The sequence below is a fragment of the Bos javanicus genome, chromosome 16, assembly GCF_032452875.1.
Source record: "Bos javanicus breed banteng chromosome 16, ARS-OSU_banteng_1.0, whole genome shotgun sequence".
Taxonomy (NCBI): Eukaryota; Metazoa; Chordata; class Mammalia; order Artiodactyla; family Bovidae; genus Bos; species Bos javanicus.
Window position 1 is genome coordinate 51,792,841 of NC_083883.1, and position 13,841 is coordinate 51,806,681.

Below are 13,841 nucleotides of genomic sequence, written 5' to 3' on the forward strand. Positions count from 1 at the left end.
GCGAGCGATGGGTCGCAGGACCGGGGCAGAGAGCAGGTGCCGGCGCCGCTGGCTGAGCGGCTCCCTAGGATGGCAGAGAGCGGGTTGGGTGTGTCCAGCGCAAAGCGGGCCGGCTCATGGGCCGGGCGGCGCGGGAAGTACTGGGCCTGTTGCTTGTTGGGTCTCGGTGTTGAAATGATGGAAGGGCGGAAGCGCGGCCCTGGCCAATCTCCAGCAACCGTCAGTAGGATGAAGGGCTCTCCCAAACCTCCTCTTCAGCGTCTCAGCGCAGTGGCTCTCAACAGAGGGGACGTACATGCGAGGGTGTGTTCATGCTCAGTCCTGTCCGACTCTTTGCGATCCCATGGACTGTGTACCCTTCCAGGCTCCTCTGTCCATGGGATTTTCCAGGCAAGAATACTGGAGTGGGTTGCCGTTTCCTTCTCCAGAGGGAATCTTCCCGACCCAGGGATGGAACCCACTCCGATGCCTCCTGCATTAGCAGGCGGATTTTTTTTTATCACTGAGCCACGTGGGAAGTCCCAAGTGAGGGGACTGAGCTGTCCAACCCCAGAAGTAAGGGGCGGCAGAGTCCAGAAGCCCCACAGAGGGCGCCTTCGTGGGAGAAGAGCTCCTCGGGGCCCAAGGGTCCTGGCTCTGGTTACTGTCTGGTGAGACTTCTGGGGAACTCCAAAGGCCAGGTTCCTGCTCCTGCTTCAGGGACCAAGGTGCAGGCCAGACGGCCTGGGACAGATGGAGACAAGGATGGACACAGGGCAGCACCCAAAGTTAGCAAAGTTTGCTTCTTGGGCCAGTGTCCAAGTTGCCCCTGTGTTCTTTCCTTGATGGAATTTGTAGAGTTCCCAGAATCATATGGACTTTCCCCTCAATAAGCCTCAATAAAAACAGGGGGAAAAAATTCTAAGATAATTCTGCCAGGGTTTTGTTGTTTGTTGTTTCCCCAAGTGAGAAAAACCAAAGGAGTTTTCCTGCTAGATGTCGCTCATTGGTCATCATCAAGGTCTTTATGAACCGGCCAGAAAATATACATCCAGTAGCACTCCTGGCAGGCTTTGCTGGATAAAGAGGAAATGGGGAAGGGAATTGAAGTCCATGTCCACAGGAAACTGTTTAGTTCCATCCAAAGTCCAGCATTTGGCAAGCTTGTGTACTTTTATGGGCTTTCCAGGTGGTGCTAGTGGTAAAGAACCTGCCTACCAAAGCAGGAGACGTAAGAACCCAGGTTCCATCCCTGGGTCAGGAAGATCCCCTGAGGAGGGCACAGCAATCCACTCCAGTATCCTTGCCTGGAGAATCCCATGGACAGAGGAGCCTGGTGGGTTACAGTCCAAGGGTCACAGAGTTGGACATGACTTAGCACACACACGCACGTGGACTTTTATATGAAAGTGTTAGTCACTCAGTCATGTCCAACTCTGCGAGCCCATGAACTGTAGCCTGTCAGGCTCCTTTGCCCAAGGGATTCTCCAGGCAAGAATACTGGAGTGGGTAGCCATTCCGTTCTCCAGGGGCTCTTCGTGATCCAGAGATCAAAACCAGGTCTCCTGCACTGCAAGCAGATTCTTTATCATCTGAGCCAGCAAGGAAGCCTGGTAGTTTTATATGACAAGGAATAATTGAAAATAAAGCTCTGCATTTAAAAAGTCAGTTTTAAAAATTAAAAATTAAAAAAATGTAAAGTCAGCTTCACAAAAAAGTCAGTTTTCCTTAACTTGGCTTAATTAAAAAACAGAAAGCGTTGGTTGCTATCTTAAGATTTAGGTGGTTGCACGCCCTCTCTTGGAGCGAAGAAACTGCTTCCCTCCAGTTTCCCTCATCAGAGTAGTACTGCTGACACTTTCTGATTTCCAGTGGACCACACAGAACATCAGTCCACTTGTGTTTGTCACTTAAAGTCTTAGGCTGGAAGTAGACACAACTTTGCTAAAGACACTAAGTTAATAGGGAAATTAGGATGACACCTTCCACCTGATGTGTTCATTTTTTTTTAAACTGGAGGATAATTGCTTTACAACGCTGTGTTGGTTTCCGCCATACCATGTGAATCAGCGGTAAGTATACATATGTCCCCTCCGTCTGCATTCATGTTTAGTTGACAAACTCAGGGCACTCAGCTGCCAAGCTGTGCTGTTTTGCTGGTGGGATTCCCCCAACACCCTGCTCCCTGTGGCTTCCCCCCTCCCAACCCCCGAGGGAGTCTTCCAGCTTTGAAGACCTGGAGAGACTGAAGAAATTAAAGGTGCAACTTGGCCTCCAGCCTGACCTTGAGTCAGAGAAGGGGGACATTGCTGTCCCCGAGAGCCCAGGCCAGCAGAAGCAGAGTGGGCCCCACACAGGCCCAGAGCAGAGGACTCTGCCCCCAAAGCCTGCATAGCAGGCGTGGCTTCCGAGTCTGTGCATCTGGCCAGACCTCTGGGGAGCTGGAGCCTTCCTGTCAGGCCCCAGGGCTTCCCAGCGCCAGCTGCCTGGCATCTCCCAGGGACAGAAGCCCCCTGTCCACTTAAACTTGGCGGCCCCGGCCCTCACTCCTCTGGCTTGTTCTCCTAGCTAGGACAGTTGGGCCTGCAGGGGCTGGTCTCTCCCTGTCATCCAGCCAGGCCTGTCTGGCTCCTGGTCTCTCCCCCCAGGTTCCAAAAGACGTGCTGCTAGTTCAGTCTCTAGGACCCCTGCACATGCACGCCCCACGCCTGCCCCCAGCCTGGCAGGCCCCAGCCCCCATGAAAGAAGAGCTGCTCAGTTGGGCCCTCCTGGGCCTGAGCCCCCAGGGCTGGGCCCCTGGATGCTGGTCCCCACTCCACCCACCAAAGCAGTGCTGGGATCTCTGGCCCATGCAGCCCCTCCTTCTGACTCTGGGGTGAACAAGAGCCGAGCACCGAGCCCTCAGACGGGCTGTCTTGGGTTCAGGTCTGGAGAGGGTCCTGGGGCCAAGCCTAAGCTCTCTGCCCCCAGCCTCGTCTTCCTGCACCGTTTGCCCTTGGTGAGTGGCCACCTACTCAGATGCTCTGACACTGTCCTCTCCCCTGTGGAGCCATGCCCCATCTGCCCCCCACCCCACAGCTGGACCGACAGGCTCATCCAACAGAGGTCAGTAGAGCCAGGCCATCCCCAGAAGCATGGAGGGTTGGGGGGCCTTCAGCACAGGCACACAGCTTCCTGCCCACTCTGCTGAGGCCAGGAGACATGCCATGAGCACTGGCTGGCCTGCTCCTTCCCAGAAGAGCAGGGTCAGCTGCATGATCTGGACAGAACTTGGAAGCAAGCTTTCAAGCCCGGTGGCACTGACGGAGCCCCAGCATCATCTAGGGGGGGGTGGTGAGTGGCGCCTGCGGGAGTGATTCTCGGAGGAAGAGCCACCCAGCTTGGCCTCGAGTGCCCTCTCATCCAGCAGGGGCTGGCCCTGGAGCAGAGGAAGGAGGGAGATGGGAGCTGGCTGGGACCCTGGGCATACAGTGAGTTGAGAAGCTTGTGGCTCTCACCCCCCTCCTCTGGGCAGCACCCCATGTGCTGTGTGGCACCAGAGTGGAATGGCCAAGGCCTCAGCTCCTGTGGACACTGCTGTCATGGGCTCAGGCAAGCTGCTGGCTTGCGCACACAGCTGGGGGGAACGGTGGTGGTGGGGACTTTCCTTCCTGCCAGGCTCGCGTGTCTGTGGCTAGGATGACATAATTTGTTGTGGGTGTGTTCCCTGACACTTCTGAAATGTGAGTGATGAGTGCCAGGGATTTTAATTCCTGGTTAGTGAGCAGGGGTCGCATTCGCCCCACGTGGTCCTGCCTGGGAAACCTCAGCCTCTCTCCCTCCTTGAGAAGGGGGCTGTCCCTAGAGCCCCCTGCCCACTGCTGTCAGCCAAAAGCACACCTCACCCTAGCTACTGAGTTGCTGGGGCTGCGTCTGCCTCCCACCCAAGGGCTGGAACCTGTGGGGTGGGGTCTCCCAGAGGGTCCCCACCTTACCACACTCACCTCTAGGGAGAGCTACGACTTCCACTGACATTTTTGTTTTAATGGACTTTGAAAAAAATTTTTCATCCCAGGAAAAAAGCACAGACACACAGCTGTCGCCCTCTAGCTTCCTGAACTGCCCCCTCACCCCAGCAGGAGGCTATGAGGACTCACACGTCTCTCAGGGCGGCTGGGCTTCCGGCCCTGGCTCCACAGAGTTTATTACTGCTGCCATGGAAATAGCTCCTGCTCCAGGGAGACACCGCCAGCCCTACCACCCACTCCTGGACGTCCACCTCCCGGAGACCTAGATCCAAACCCAGTGGCCATCCAGCCTCCTCACAGATGGCCTTTGTCCATTACCTGGCTCTCACAAACCCCTGCCGTCAGGCAAGTTCTGGCTGCAGCGAAGACCCCACACAGGAAATCCTTGCAAATTAGGGAGCAGCAGTCACCCGTGAGTGAGAATCGTGCCTACCCAGCACCACTAGAGGAGCCTCTGTTCGAGGGTTCTCCCCACCCAAGCAGCAGCTCCTCCCCAGCCCAGCCCACTCTTGCTGCATGGACCTGGCCCTGTGGGGCCAGCCCATGACTTTCAGGTGTGCGGGGATGCTCGGGGTTGCCTTGGGAAGTGGCACGTGTAAGTTCCTGCAGGCCTCAGCTTGGGCCTGACCCAGAGTGGACCATGGAGCCAGGGCTTGCGAGTCAGGGGAGGTGGAGGGAAGGGGTGGGGTCGAGACGAAGCTATTTCCTGGAGACTTTCCAGATGCAGCCTGGACTCTAAGACCTTTGAGAACTGCCTGGGATGATGCAAAGGCCGCACTTTCAAGACGAGGGCTTCCAAGAGAGGCATTCCTAGGCCTGGAGATGACCTGGGGCTCCTCTCTCTGGGCCTCAGTGTCCAGCAGAGATGAGGCGAGGCAGGGAGTAGGGTTGCATCTTCCAGCTGCTTTGCCCTCTCTCAGGGATGGAAGGATGTTTTGGGAGAAGGGGCTCACCACTCGTCTTTAATGTGTGACTGAACCACTGGGAAACCGCCCATCAGCACTCGGGACTTTTCTCCTGTCGCCTGTGCAGTGCGCTGCAAGCTGGGCTTGTGGGTGCAGCATGGAAGGAGGCCCTCTCTGGGTGCCTAGTGGGCTGGCACCTGCAGAGCACCCAGGGATCGGGATGGGGAACTCAGGCCTCCACAGGGGAAATCCTGCCCCTCAGGGGTGGATCAGGCCCAGGTTCAGGCCAGGGGAGGGGTCCAGGCCCTGGTCAGTGCTGTCTGGGACCTTGGGACCCTGATGTTCAGGTTCACCAGCCATAGGTGAGCTGCTCACCAGCCATCTCCTGCTAAGATCACAGGAGCCTCTGATCCTCAGCTGACCACTGAGCACCAATCAGGATGCAAGCAGAAACCTTCAGTGGCACAGGCCACAGTGCCAGGTTTCCCTGGGCCTGCCTCAAGGGGATGGGGGGACATGGAGGAGAAACAACATCTATCCAGTAGGCCCCTCAAGCCGGGCCTGGACAGGCACTATCATCTGCCTTGGGGTTAATTCACCACCTGAGCCCTGCTCCCCACCCTGCTCACACAGGCAGTGTGTGTGTGTGGTGGCAGGGCACAGGAACACCAAGCACACTGAACTGGTGGGTAGTGTAGGCGCTGGGTGCCTGGGTGGGCGCCATGGGATGCTCAGAGGTAGGTGTTTGGGAAAATGGTGGCAGATTAGATTGCTAGAAGCCACCCCCCGTCCCCAATATACTCACCAGGCCAGGTGGACTGAGCTGCCATCTGGGGCCCCAAGACCACCTCTCAGGCCTGCAGTTGCTTGGATTAGGGGTTCTCCTTCCCATTAGCAGGGGGCAGCATAGCCAAACTGAAGCCAAGGGAGTAGCCGTGCCAACAGAGGTGGGGGTCTCAGCAAAAGAATCAGGGCCTGGGCTCTCTGAAGAGGAGGTGCACAGAAGGGCCACAGTGGCCTGCGACCCAGTGCTGGGAAGGGACGGCTCCCCCTTCACCCCAGCACCAGGTGGGGTACCAGCCTTTCCTACCAGAGCCCTTTATTTTACTTGAAACCTTTCACAGGGCTGGTGTGTTTTGACAAGGAGTAAAGCTTTTAAAAAAGGCAGAGGAACCAGAGATCAAATTGCCAACATCTGCTGGATCATCAAAAAAGCAAGAGAGTTCCAGAAAAACATCTATTTCTGCTTTATTGACTATGCCAAAGCCTTTGACTGTGTGGATCACAATAAACTGTGGAAAATTCTGAAAGAAATGGGAATACCAGACCACCTGACCTGCCTCTTGAGAAACCTATATGCAGGTCAGGAAGCAACAGTTAGAATTGGACATGGAACAACAGACTGGTTCCAAATAGGAAAAGGAGTATGTCAAGGCTGTATATTGTCACCCTGCTTATTTAACTTATACGCAGAGTACATCATGAGAAACGCTGGGCTGGAAGAAGCACAAGCTGGAATCAAGATTGCCAGGAGAAATATCAAAAACCTCAGATATGCAGATGACACCACCCTTATGGCAGAAAGTGAAGAGGAACTAAAGAGCCTCTTGATGAAAGTGAAAGAGGAGAGTGAAAAAGTTGGCTTAAAGCTCAACATTCAGAAAACAAAGATCATGGCATCTCGTCCCATCACTTCATGGGAAATAGATGGGGAAACAGTGGAAACAATGTCAGACTTTATTTTTTTTGAGCTCCAAAATCACTGCAGATGTTGACTGCAGCCAAGAAATTAAAAGACACTTCCTCCTTGGAAGGAAAGTTATGACCAACCTAGATAGCATATTGAAAAGCAGAGACATTACTTTGCCAACAAAGGTCCGTCTCGTCAAGGCTATGGTTTTTCCAGTGGTCATGTATGGATGTGAGAGTTGGACTGTGAAGAAAGCTGAGTGCCGAAGAATTGATGCTTTTGAACTGTGGTGTTGGAGAAGACTCTTGAGAGTCCCTTGGACTGCAAGGAGATCCAACCAGTCCATCCTAAAGGAGATCAGCCCTGGGTGATCATTGGAAGGACTGATGCTGAAGCTGAAACTCCAATGCTTTGGCCACCTCACGTGAAGAGTTGACTCATTGGAAAAGACCCTGATGCTGGGAGGGACTGGGGGCAGGAGGAGAAGGGGACGACAGAGGATGAGATGGCTGGATGGCATCACTGACTCGATGGACGTGAGTCTGAGTGAACTCCGGGCGTTGGTGATGGACAGGGAGGCCTGGCGTGCTGCGATTCATGGGGTCGAAAAGAGTCGGACACGACTAAGCGACTGAACTGAAATGAACTGAACTGAAAGCACTCTCAGGAGACTGCAGGGCTGAGTTTACATCTGATTTATTGTATTTTATTTTAAAGGCTGGGTCATTAGTGGGGAAGATGAAAAGTGAGCACTGAGTCAGCACAGGTGTGGAGGAGGTGCCTGTGGGGCCACGTGGCAGCAGCACTGCCCGCCCTTGGGACTTGTCCGGTGGCCCCAGCACAGTAAGGAGTGACAGGAGGTGGACACTGCAGGGACGGCTGGGGTGCAGCACCCAGAGGCACCTTGCCTGTCCCTGCCCCAGCACAGAGGCCCTCCACCCAGCACAGGGAAAACCCTCTGCAAGTGCCAGCCTTGGGGCCCTGCAGGAACAGGCTCTCCGGTATCCAGGGTCCTGAATGCCAGGCTCTTGTCGAATTCTTCCCAAAAGGTGCCACCTGGGTCCCAGAGGCTGTGGCTGGGCCCAGGAGGGTTCTGGGTAGGAAGGCAGGGCCACTGTTCCCAGCAAGCAAAGCACTGCCCCCAAGCCAGCTGAGCATGCCAGTGAAGACTGCCTCTCCAGCCACCCAGCTGTTAACCACAGGATCTACTGCCAGCACTTCCCCGCCCCTTTTCCTGACCCTATCCCCTCCCGGAAAACTTTGGGACCTGGCCAGAGCCAGCTCCTTCCCTTCCCACCCTGGACCCGAGTGGCTGGTGGGAACTCAGAACGGCCATCTGGGCCAAGCTCCCTCAAACAGATGCCAGCCTTTGCCACCAGACGTGCTGGCCTCTAACACAAGTGGGAGGCCCGGCTGCCCAGGCGCCCTGTGGCCCTGGGTCCAGAGCCATCTGGAGTCTGATGTTCTCAACGGGCCCCCTGACGCCTTGTCCATCTCCCCGCTAAATCCTGTCCAAAGGACACCACCGAGTGCCCAGGTCTGGACCGGGCAGGGGAGGGAGTCGCAACGGCACGCGCTGCTGCCATAGCTACGGCGGAAGGTGAGGCGAGGCTGCGTCCTGGAGGGCGGACGCCGAGGCGGGGCGCGCTCCTGCGCGGGGGTCCCGCGGGCCTAAGGCCGGTCAGCATCCCATCCCCGGGTCAAGACCCACCGGGATCGGGAGAAGGGGGCCCTCGGGTGCGCGGGCGCGACCGGCTCACGGTTCCCGGCCCCCAGTCCTCTGCGGCTGGGGACGCGGGGCACGGCTGCGCTCGCCTTCGGGCGTGCAGGCCTTAGCTGACAGCGCCCTCTCGCGGCCCGAGCGGAAGGCTGCGGTCACGGTCACCAGGTAGGCGGTGCCGGGCGCCAGGCCCTGAAGCGTGGTGCTGTTCTCGCCCGCGGGCACCTCCACGCTCTGCGCCGCCCCGCCCCGCAGGGGCCCGACCTGCACGTGGTAACCGAGCGCGGCGTCCGGGCCAAGCGCCGGGGCCCAGCTCACGCGCAAGCTGCGCGGCCTGGTGTGCGAGACGACGATGAGCTCCGGCCCGGTCTCCTCTGCGCGGGCGTGGGGGTGAGGGTGCGAGAAGTGCCCGTGAGCGGGAGGGGGCCGCGGCGCCCAGCCGGACCCGTACCCCCAGCCCACCCGGCCCTGTGCCCCGCCTCACCTGGCAGCGTGCGCACCCGTAGGTGCTGTGATCTTAAGAGCCGCACGTTGGACTCCGGCACCAGGGCTACGTCGTAGTCCGTGTCTGAGTCCAGACCGGTCCAGGCCCAGCCCGTGGCGTTCCCTGGCAGCTGCTGACGGCGCGCGGCCCCCGGATCCGTGCTGGGCGCCAGTTCCAACACGTAATAGCCTGAGTCTGCCGTCAGTAGGGACGGCCAGGCCAGGCGGAAGCCGCTGGACGTAACCTCGGAGGCATGGAGCTGCTGTGGCCACATCGCATCTGAGTGGGGTGCAGAGGGTCAGAGGACAAAGGTGGCTTCTCGCGCGGGTCTCTGACTGCTGACTCGGGGTAGACTCCCAGAGCCTTGGAGCAGGAGCGCCGGGAGCAAGGCTAGCCTCGGCCACGCCTACCAGATGCTAAGGATCTGCCAAAGCGAGCTGGCGCCAGGCTGGAGGAAGGACGTGAGTGCAACCAGCGGCACCCCCCCCCCACCCCCCCACCCCGCCTCCACCCCCCTGCCTTCGGCCGCTTCAGGAGCTTCCCTCCCCACCTCAGCTCCAAACCATAGCGGGCCACTTCCCACCCACCACTCAGTGGGCTAGACAAAGGGCACTCAAGGGTGGCAGGGTTCAAAATGATGTCAGAGGATGCCCTCCCCACCACTCCGGGCAGCACGAGTGACCAGCACGGGGTCAAGGATCAGTTCTGCTCTGGAGAGTCAAAGAAAAGGGGCCCACAGTTCAGCCAGGAGATGACAGGCTACTGGAGAATGTCCTGAGGGGTAGGAGAGATGTGACAAGCCCAAGGGCAGCTGGACCTGGAGGAGAGTGTGGTGGGGGAACTCTAGGGTGGGACCCCCAAACGTTACTCCTGAGCTTTGATGCCAAGCCCCAGAGGGTCATCTCAGTGACCTGGCAGGTGGGTGAGGCTAACAGATGTCTACATAGGGTTAAGTCAGGACCCGATGCTGTGAACGCTGGGTGCCCAGCTGCCTGGCTGGCACTCCCCTTGCCCATCGCCACACACAGACCCTGCCCCCAATCCCAGGAGAGCCACCCTACTGCCTCACTGCCCTGCAGCCCTGGGCTTTTCCTGTCCAGCTGCTTGCCCTTTCTCCTGCTGTCCCCTTCAGGCTCAGCCCCAGCAGCTGACCCATGGGCCACCAGGGCCAGGTGCCCTGGAGCAGATCTTCAGAAAGACCCTCTACCTCCCTCCAACCCACAGACCAACTCCTTTCGGTTTCAGGTGGATGATTAACTGCAGGCCAAAATTCAGGAAGACCCTGGGGTTGTTGGCATTTTGCAGTGGCTACAGCAAACCCTGCCAGTGACCAGGCCCTTTAACTCCACCTCTCTCTCCTCCCTGTCCCTCTCCCTAGCTGGGTCAGAGGGATCCAGAAGAAAGTCCGTGGGGAGCTGCTAGCCCCTGCAGCAGGCTCTCCCAGGCCCAGCCTCCTTTCCAGCAATCCCCAGCAGTGCAGTCTTGCTCAAACCCCCTTCCCCTGGGGAAAGAAGGGACCCAGCTCTGGTTGGGGGCACTCTCTGCCCTTCCTGCCCTGGCCCTCCCCCTTCCTCCAGGCATGGTGGGTACATGTGCAGAGCTCTCAGGCTTGAAACCTCCTTCTCTACCTCTCCACATAGCCACAAGACACATCTGCTCAGATCCAGCCCGCGGGTCCCTCAGCCCTCACCAAACCCCCCACTCTCCAGTAGGGAGCCTCACCTGAAGGTGTTTCCTCAGACCTGTCCTCTGTCCCACCTCAGCCCAGGTGGTGGGACCCCTGTGGTGACCAGTTGGAATGTGTCCCTGGAGAAGCCGGGTGTGCAGCCCTGGCCTCTGCTCCCTCCAGGCATGTGAGTTCCTCCTGGAGTCTTCCCAGCCCTCTTCCCGAATTCCCAGCTGGGGTTCCCCAGGCCCCCTCCCACCTACCGAGGATGGAGCCCCTCAGTGCCTGGGTGATGATGTGCAGGTCGTCCACATCCACAAAATGCAGGTGTTTCTCAGCGGGGGCCGAAGCGGCAGCAGACAGCTCCAGGAGGTTGCCCCGACCAGTGCTGACGATGAAGACGGTGACCCCCAGGTCCTTCAGCTCCTGCATGGGGGGCCCCACGGGGTCGCTGGAGCCGCCGTCTGTCACCCACACCAGCACCTTGGGCACTCCTGGCCGGGCCCCTGCCGCCTTGGCAAACAGTTGCTCCTTGGCGTATGCCAGTGCCAGGCCAGTGTTGGTGTCGCCCATGCGCTGGGCTGCAGCCCGTATGGCATCCTGGACGGCTGAGCCTGAGCTGTGCTGGCCGAAGGGGAACTCGGTGTGTGGTCGGCTGCCCACGTGCACCAGGCTGGCACGCAGGGCCCCAGGACCCACGGGCAGCAGGGCCGCCAGCCGCCCCAAAAACTCCCGAACTCGGTTAAACTCATAATGAGACACGCTGGCTGAACTGTCCAACAGAAACAGCAGGTCCCCCTGAAGGGCAGATGCCGGAAGGCCTGGGAAAGAGGGGAGGGTTCAGCCCCTGATGGTGGCCCCCAGACAGCCCCACACCCAGGGCAGAACCCCCAGGGCCTGAAATTTCCCTAAGCTGGCACTCGCCTTTACCCAAGGAAGCCCAGGCCAGCTCAGCTACACCTCAAAGGTCCTGGGATGGCACCCCTGGGGGAGAGAGGCAGTAAAGCCAACAGGAGGTCCAAACCCTCAGCAATTCCAGTTCTACACCCTGGCCACATACCAGGGGGTCCCTGTGGGCTCCTGTCTCAACTGCAAAGGAAAACTGACCCCTCCAAGCCCCCACCCCTCCCTGTCTTCAGCGGAATCTAGGCGGGCTGGAGCTCAGTGTCCGGCCCCGCCCCCAGGAGTGGTGGGTGGATACGTCTGGGCCACAGGGGCCTGGCTTCCTAGAAGTAGTCTACACAGCTCACCCTCCAGGTAAGGCAACCGGTGGGGGGTGGGGTGGAGGCATTCGACAGCTGGGGAGACTGAGGACAGAGGAGGAGGCAGGGGGAAGACAGAGCACTGACTGCAGCCTCTCCCACAGTCCAGAAGTCTGGGTTGGAGTCCTGACCCCACTTACAGATGATGTCATCCCTGCCTGGGCCCCATCCTCGGCTGTGTCCGGACCCAGGAAGCAGGTTACCTGCTGCAGCAGCCTGAGGGCCCGATCATCCCTCAGGCGACTACGCCTTGCTCTCCGCTCCCCAGGGAGCAGATGGGCCCCTAGGTCACGAGCAGACAGCGGCCTGGGGTGTCTCGGGCCTGGTACTAGCCTAGGGGCCTCAGTTTCCCTCAACCTAGTTGAACGACACCAACCCTCTTACCATCCTTCGTCTAAGGGTCATTCCAAGCAAAGGGAAAACTGAGGCAGGAACAAGTCTCTCCGATTGGCACCGCCCACTTCCCCGATCAGGCCCTAAAATCCCGCCGAGTTGCCGGCGGGGCCTGCGCCTCACGTGGGTGGGGTCCCCTGCCAGCCGCCCCGGCCCCACAGCAGCGGAAGGAGAGCGTGGCTCAGCGCGGACATCAGAGGGTGGACGGGCACAGAGAGCCGAGCCTGACCCAGCCGCCCGTCTCACTCACCACGTTCCGCGCCGCTCCGCGCCAGCCGCAGGCTCAGGGCCAGGCCGATCACCGTCCAGGGCAGCATCGCGCGCGACGGGACGGCAGCGTTCTCCCTGCACTGGTCTTTCGCTCGCTCCTGGGCTGTGGGGCGCGCGGCCGCGCGGGTCGGACCCGGGCCCCGCCCCCTGGAGGCCCCGCCCACCGCGGCCCGCCCCGAGATCCCTCGGAGGCGCGCGCGCGCTGCCCCGCGTCCGGAGGAGCATAGGCTCTGCGGAGGCGCACGCTCGCGAGGCCCAGGCGCGCGGCCACACGCTCCATTCATACGCGCGTGGCATGTTTATGTGTATACACATAACTCTTCGGTCTCCCTTTGGGCTGTAAGGCCTTGGGGTCTGCCCTGCTTCTATCCCCTGCCCCCTTCCCCAGCCAGGAGCAGAGCAGGGAGCCACCAAGCTGTATCATGTATCCTCAGCGCTGGGAGTCCCTGAAGCCAAGTCCAAGAGAGCCCCAGGAGGTGTTAGAGTGTGAGGGTGACACCAAACACAAGGCTTGGGAAGGGGAAGGTGTATGAAAACAAAGATCAGGAGGGCAGAACTTAGAACGTTGGGAGAGGAGAAAAAACCTCAGACATTCAAGGAGGGGTTTCTGAGGGGGCACAAAGATCCCACCTCACCAGGCTTCTTGGAGGAAGAGGCATACAGCTGAGGGTGGCTGATTCAGGCCTGTCGTATGTGACCATGCGGGGCCTATAGCTGTCCCCAATAAGAGGCTCAGGGCCAGGGCTGAGGCCAAACTCCAGGACTGGGGCTAGACCCTCCCCAGCAGTGCACTGGGGAAGCCCTCCAGGGACTCACTGTGACCAAGAACCTTGCAGCTCCGATCTTGGCTGGACCAGAGCAGAGGTGGCTGCCTGCAGGGGGCATCCTGAGGGACACTCAGCCCTCCCCCCTACCCACTCCAGGGCAAATTCCTTGCCCTCAGGTGAGGCAAGGCCGACAGAGTCCCATGGGCCGGACTGCCCTCCTCCCTCCTAAGATGCCTTCCTGTGGGGTCACCACTGTCCTGTCCCAGCCACTCCTCTCTGAGGAGCTCGGTGCAGGGTGGCGGGGCACAGGTCCGCATGGGGAGGCGGCAGGCCATCTCTGCCAGGATGTCCCCTCCCTTCCCCCCTGTCAGGAGGTGCTCAGCCCGGAGGACGGATGAAACTCAATGGTTTTCCTTCCTCCCTTTCTGTCAGGTGAGACGCCAGGCTGTGAGACAGGCTGGAGCTCTGACTTTGTCTAAAAAAGGAAGCAGCTCAGCTGAGCCTGAGTAGCTGGGGCAGGAACAAGCGAGAACTGTGTCCCTGCCACACCCCCCCTTGCCGGGAATCTTGGCAGTGACGGGGCTGGCTCAGCTCCACAGACCTCAGGCCTCAGCTAGGACCAGAGGCTGCATGGTGTTTCCGCCTGGGCCCCGGGAGCAACAGTGGGCTTGAACCCCCAAAGTTCAGGGTGTACCGCC

At 59.3% G+C, this 13,841-nt stretch overlaps 1 protein-coding gene across 1 annotated transcript; it reads right to left on the reverse strand.

Annotated features, from left to right (window-relative positions):
* Positions 1-7,261: 7,261 nt before the first annotated feature.
* VWA1 (von Willebrand factor A domain containing 1) lies at positions 7,262-12,518 on the reverse strand. Its single transcript, XM_061383079.1, has 4 exons — positions 12,357-12,518; positions 10,715-11,272; positions 8,786-9,064; positions 7,262-8,675 (listed from the first exon to the last, which is right to left on the reverse strand). The coding sequence occupies exons 1-4, from the start codon at positions 12,421-12,423 to the stop codon at positions 8,338-8,340; spliced, it is 1,242 nt and encodes a 413-aa protein (XP_061239063.1). The 5' UTR covers positions 12,424-12,518; the 3' UTR covers positions 7,262-8,337.
* Positions 12,519-13,841: the final 1,323 nt, after the last annotated feature.

Bases quoted from the DNA above. Each gene is read 5' to 3' on its own strand.
- VWA1 (XM_061383079.1), bottom strand. From the start codon at position 12,423: ATGCTGCCCTGGACGGTGATCGGCCTGGCCCTGAGCCTGCGGCTGGCG. The intron at 11,273-12,356 runs GTGAGTGAGACG...CCTCTTTCCCAG, and splicing joins GCGGAGCGGCGCGGAACGTG to GCCTTCCGGCATCTGCCCTT. The intron at 8,676-8,785 runs GTGAGGCGGGGC...ACGCCCGCGCAG, and splicing joins ACGGGTGCGCACGCTGCCAG to AGGAGACCGGGCCGGAGCTC.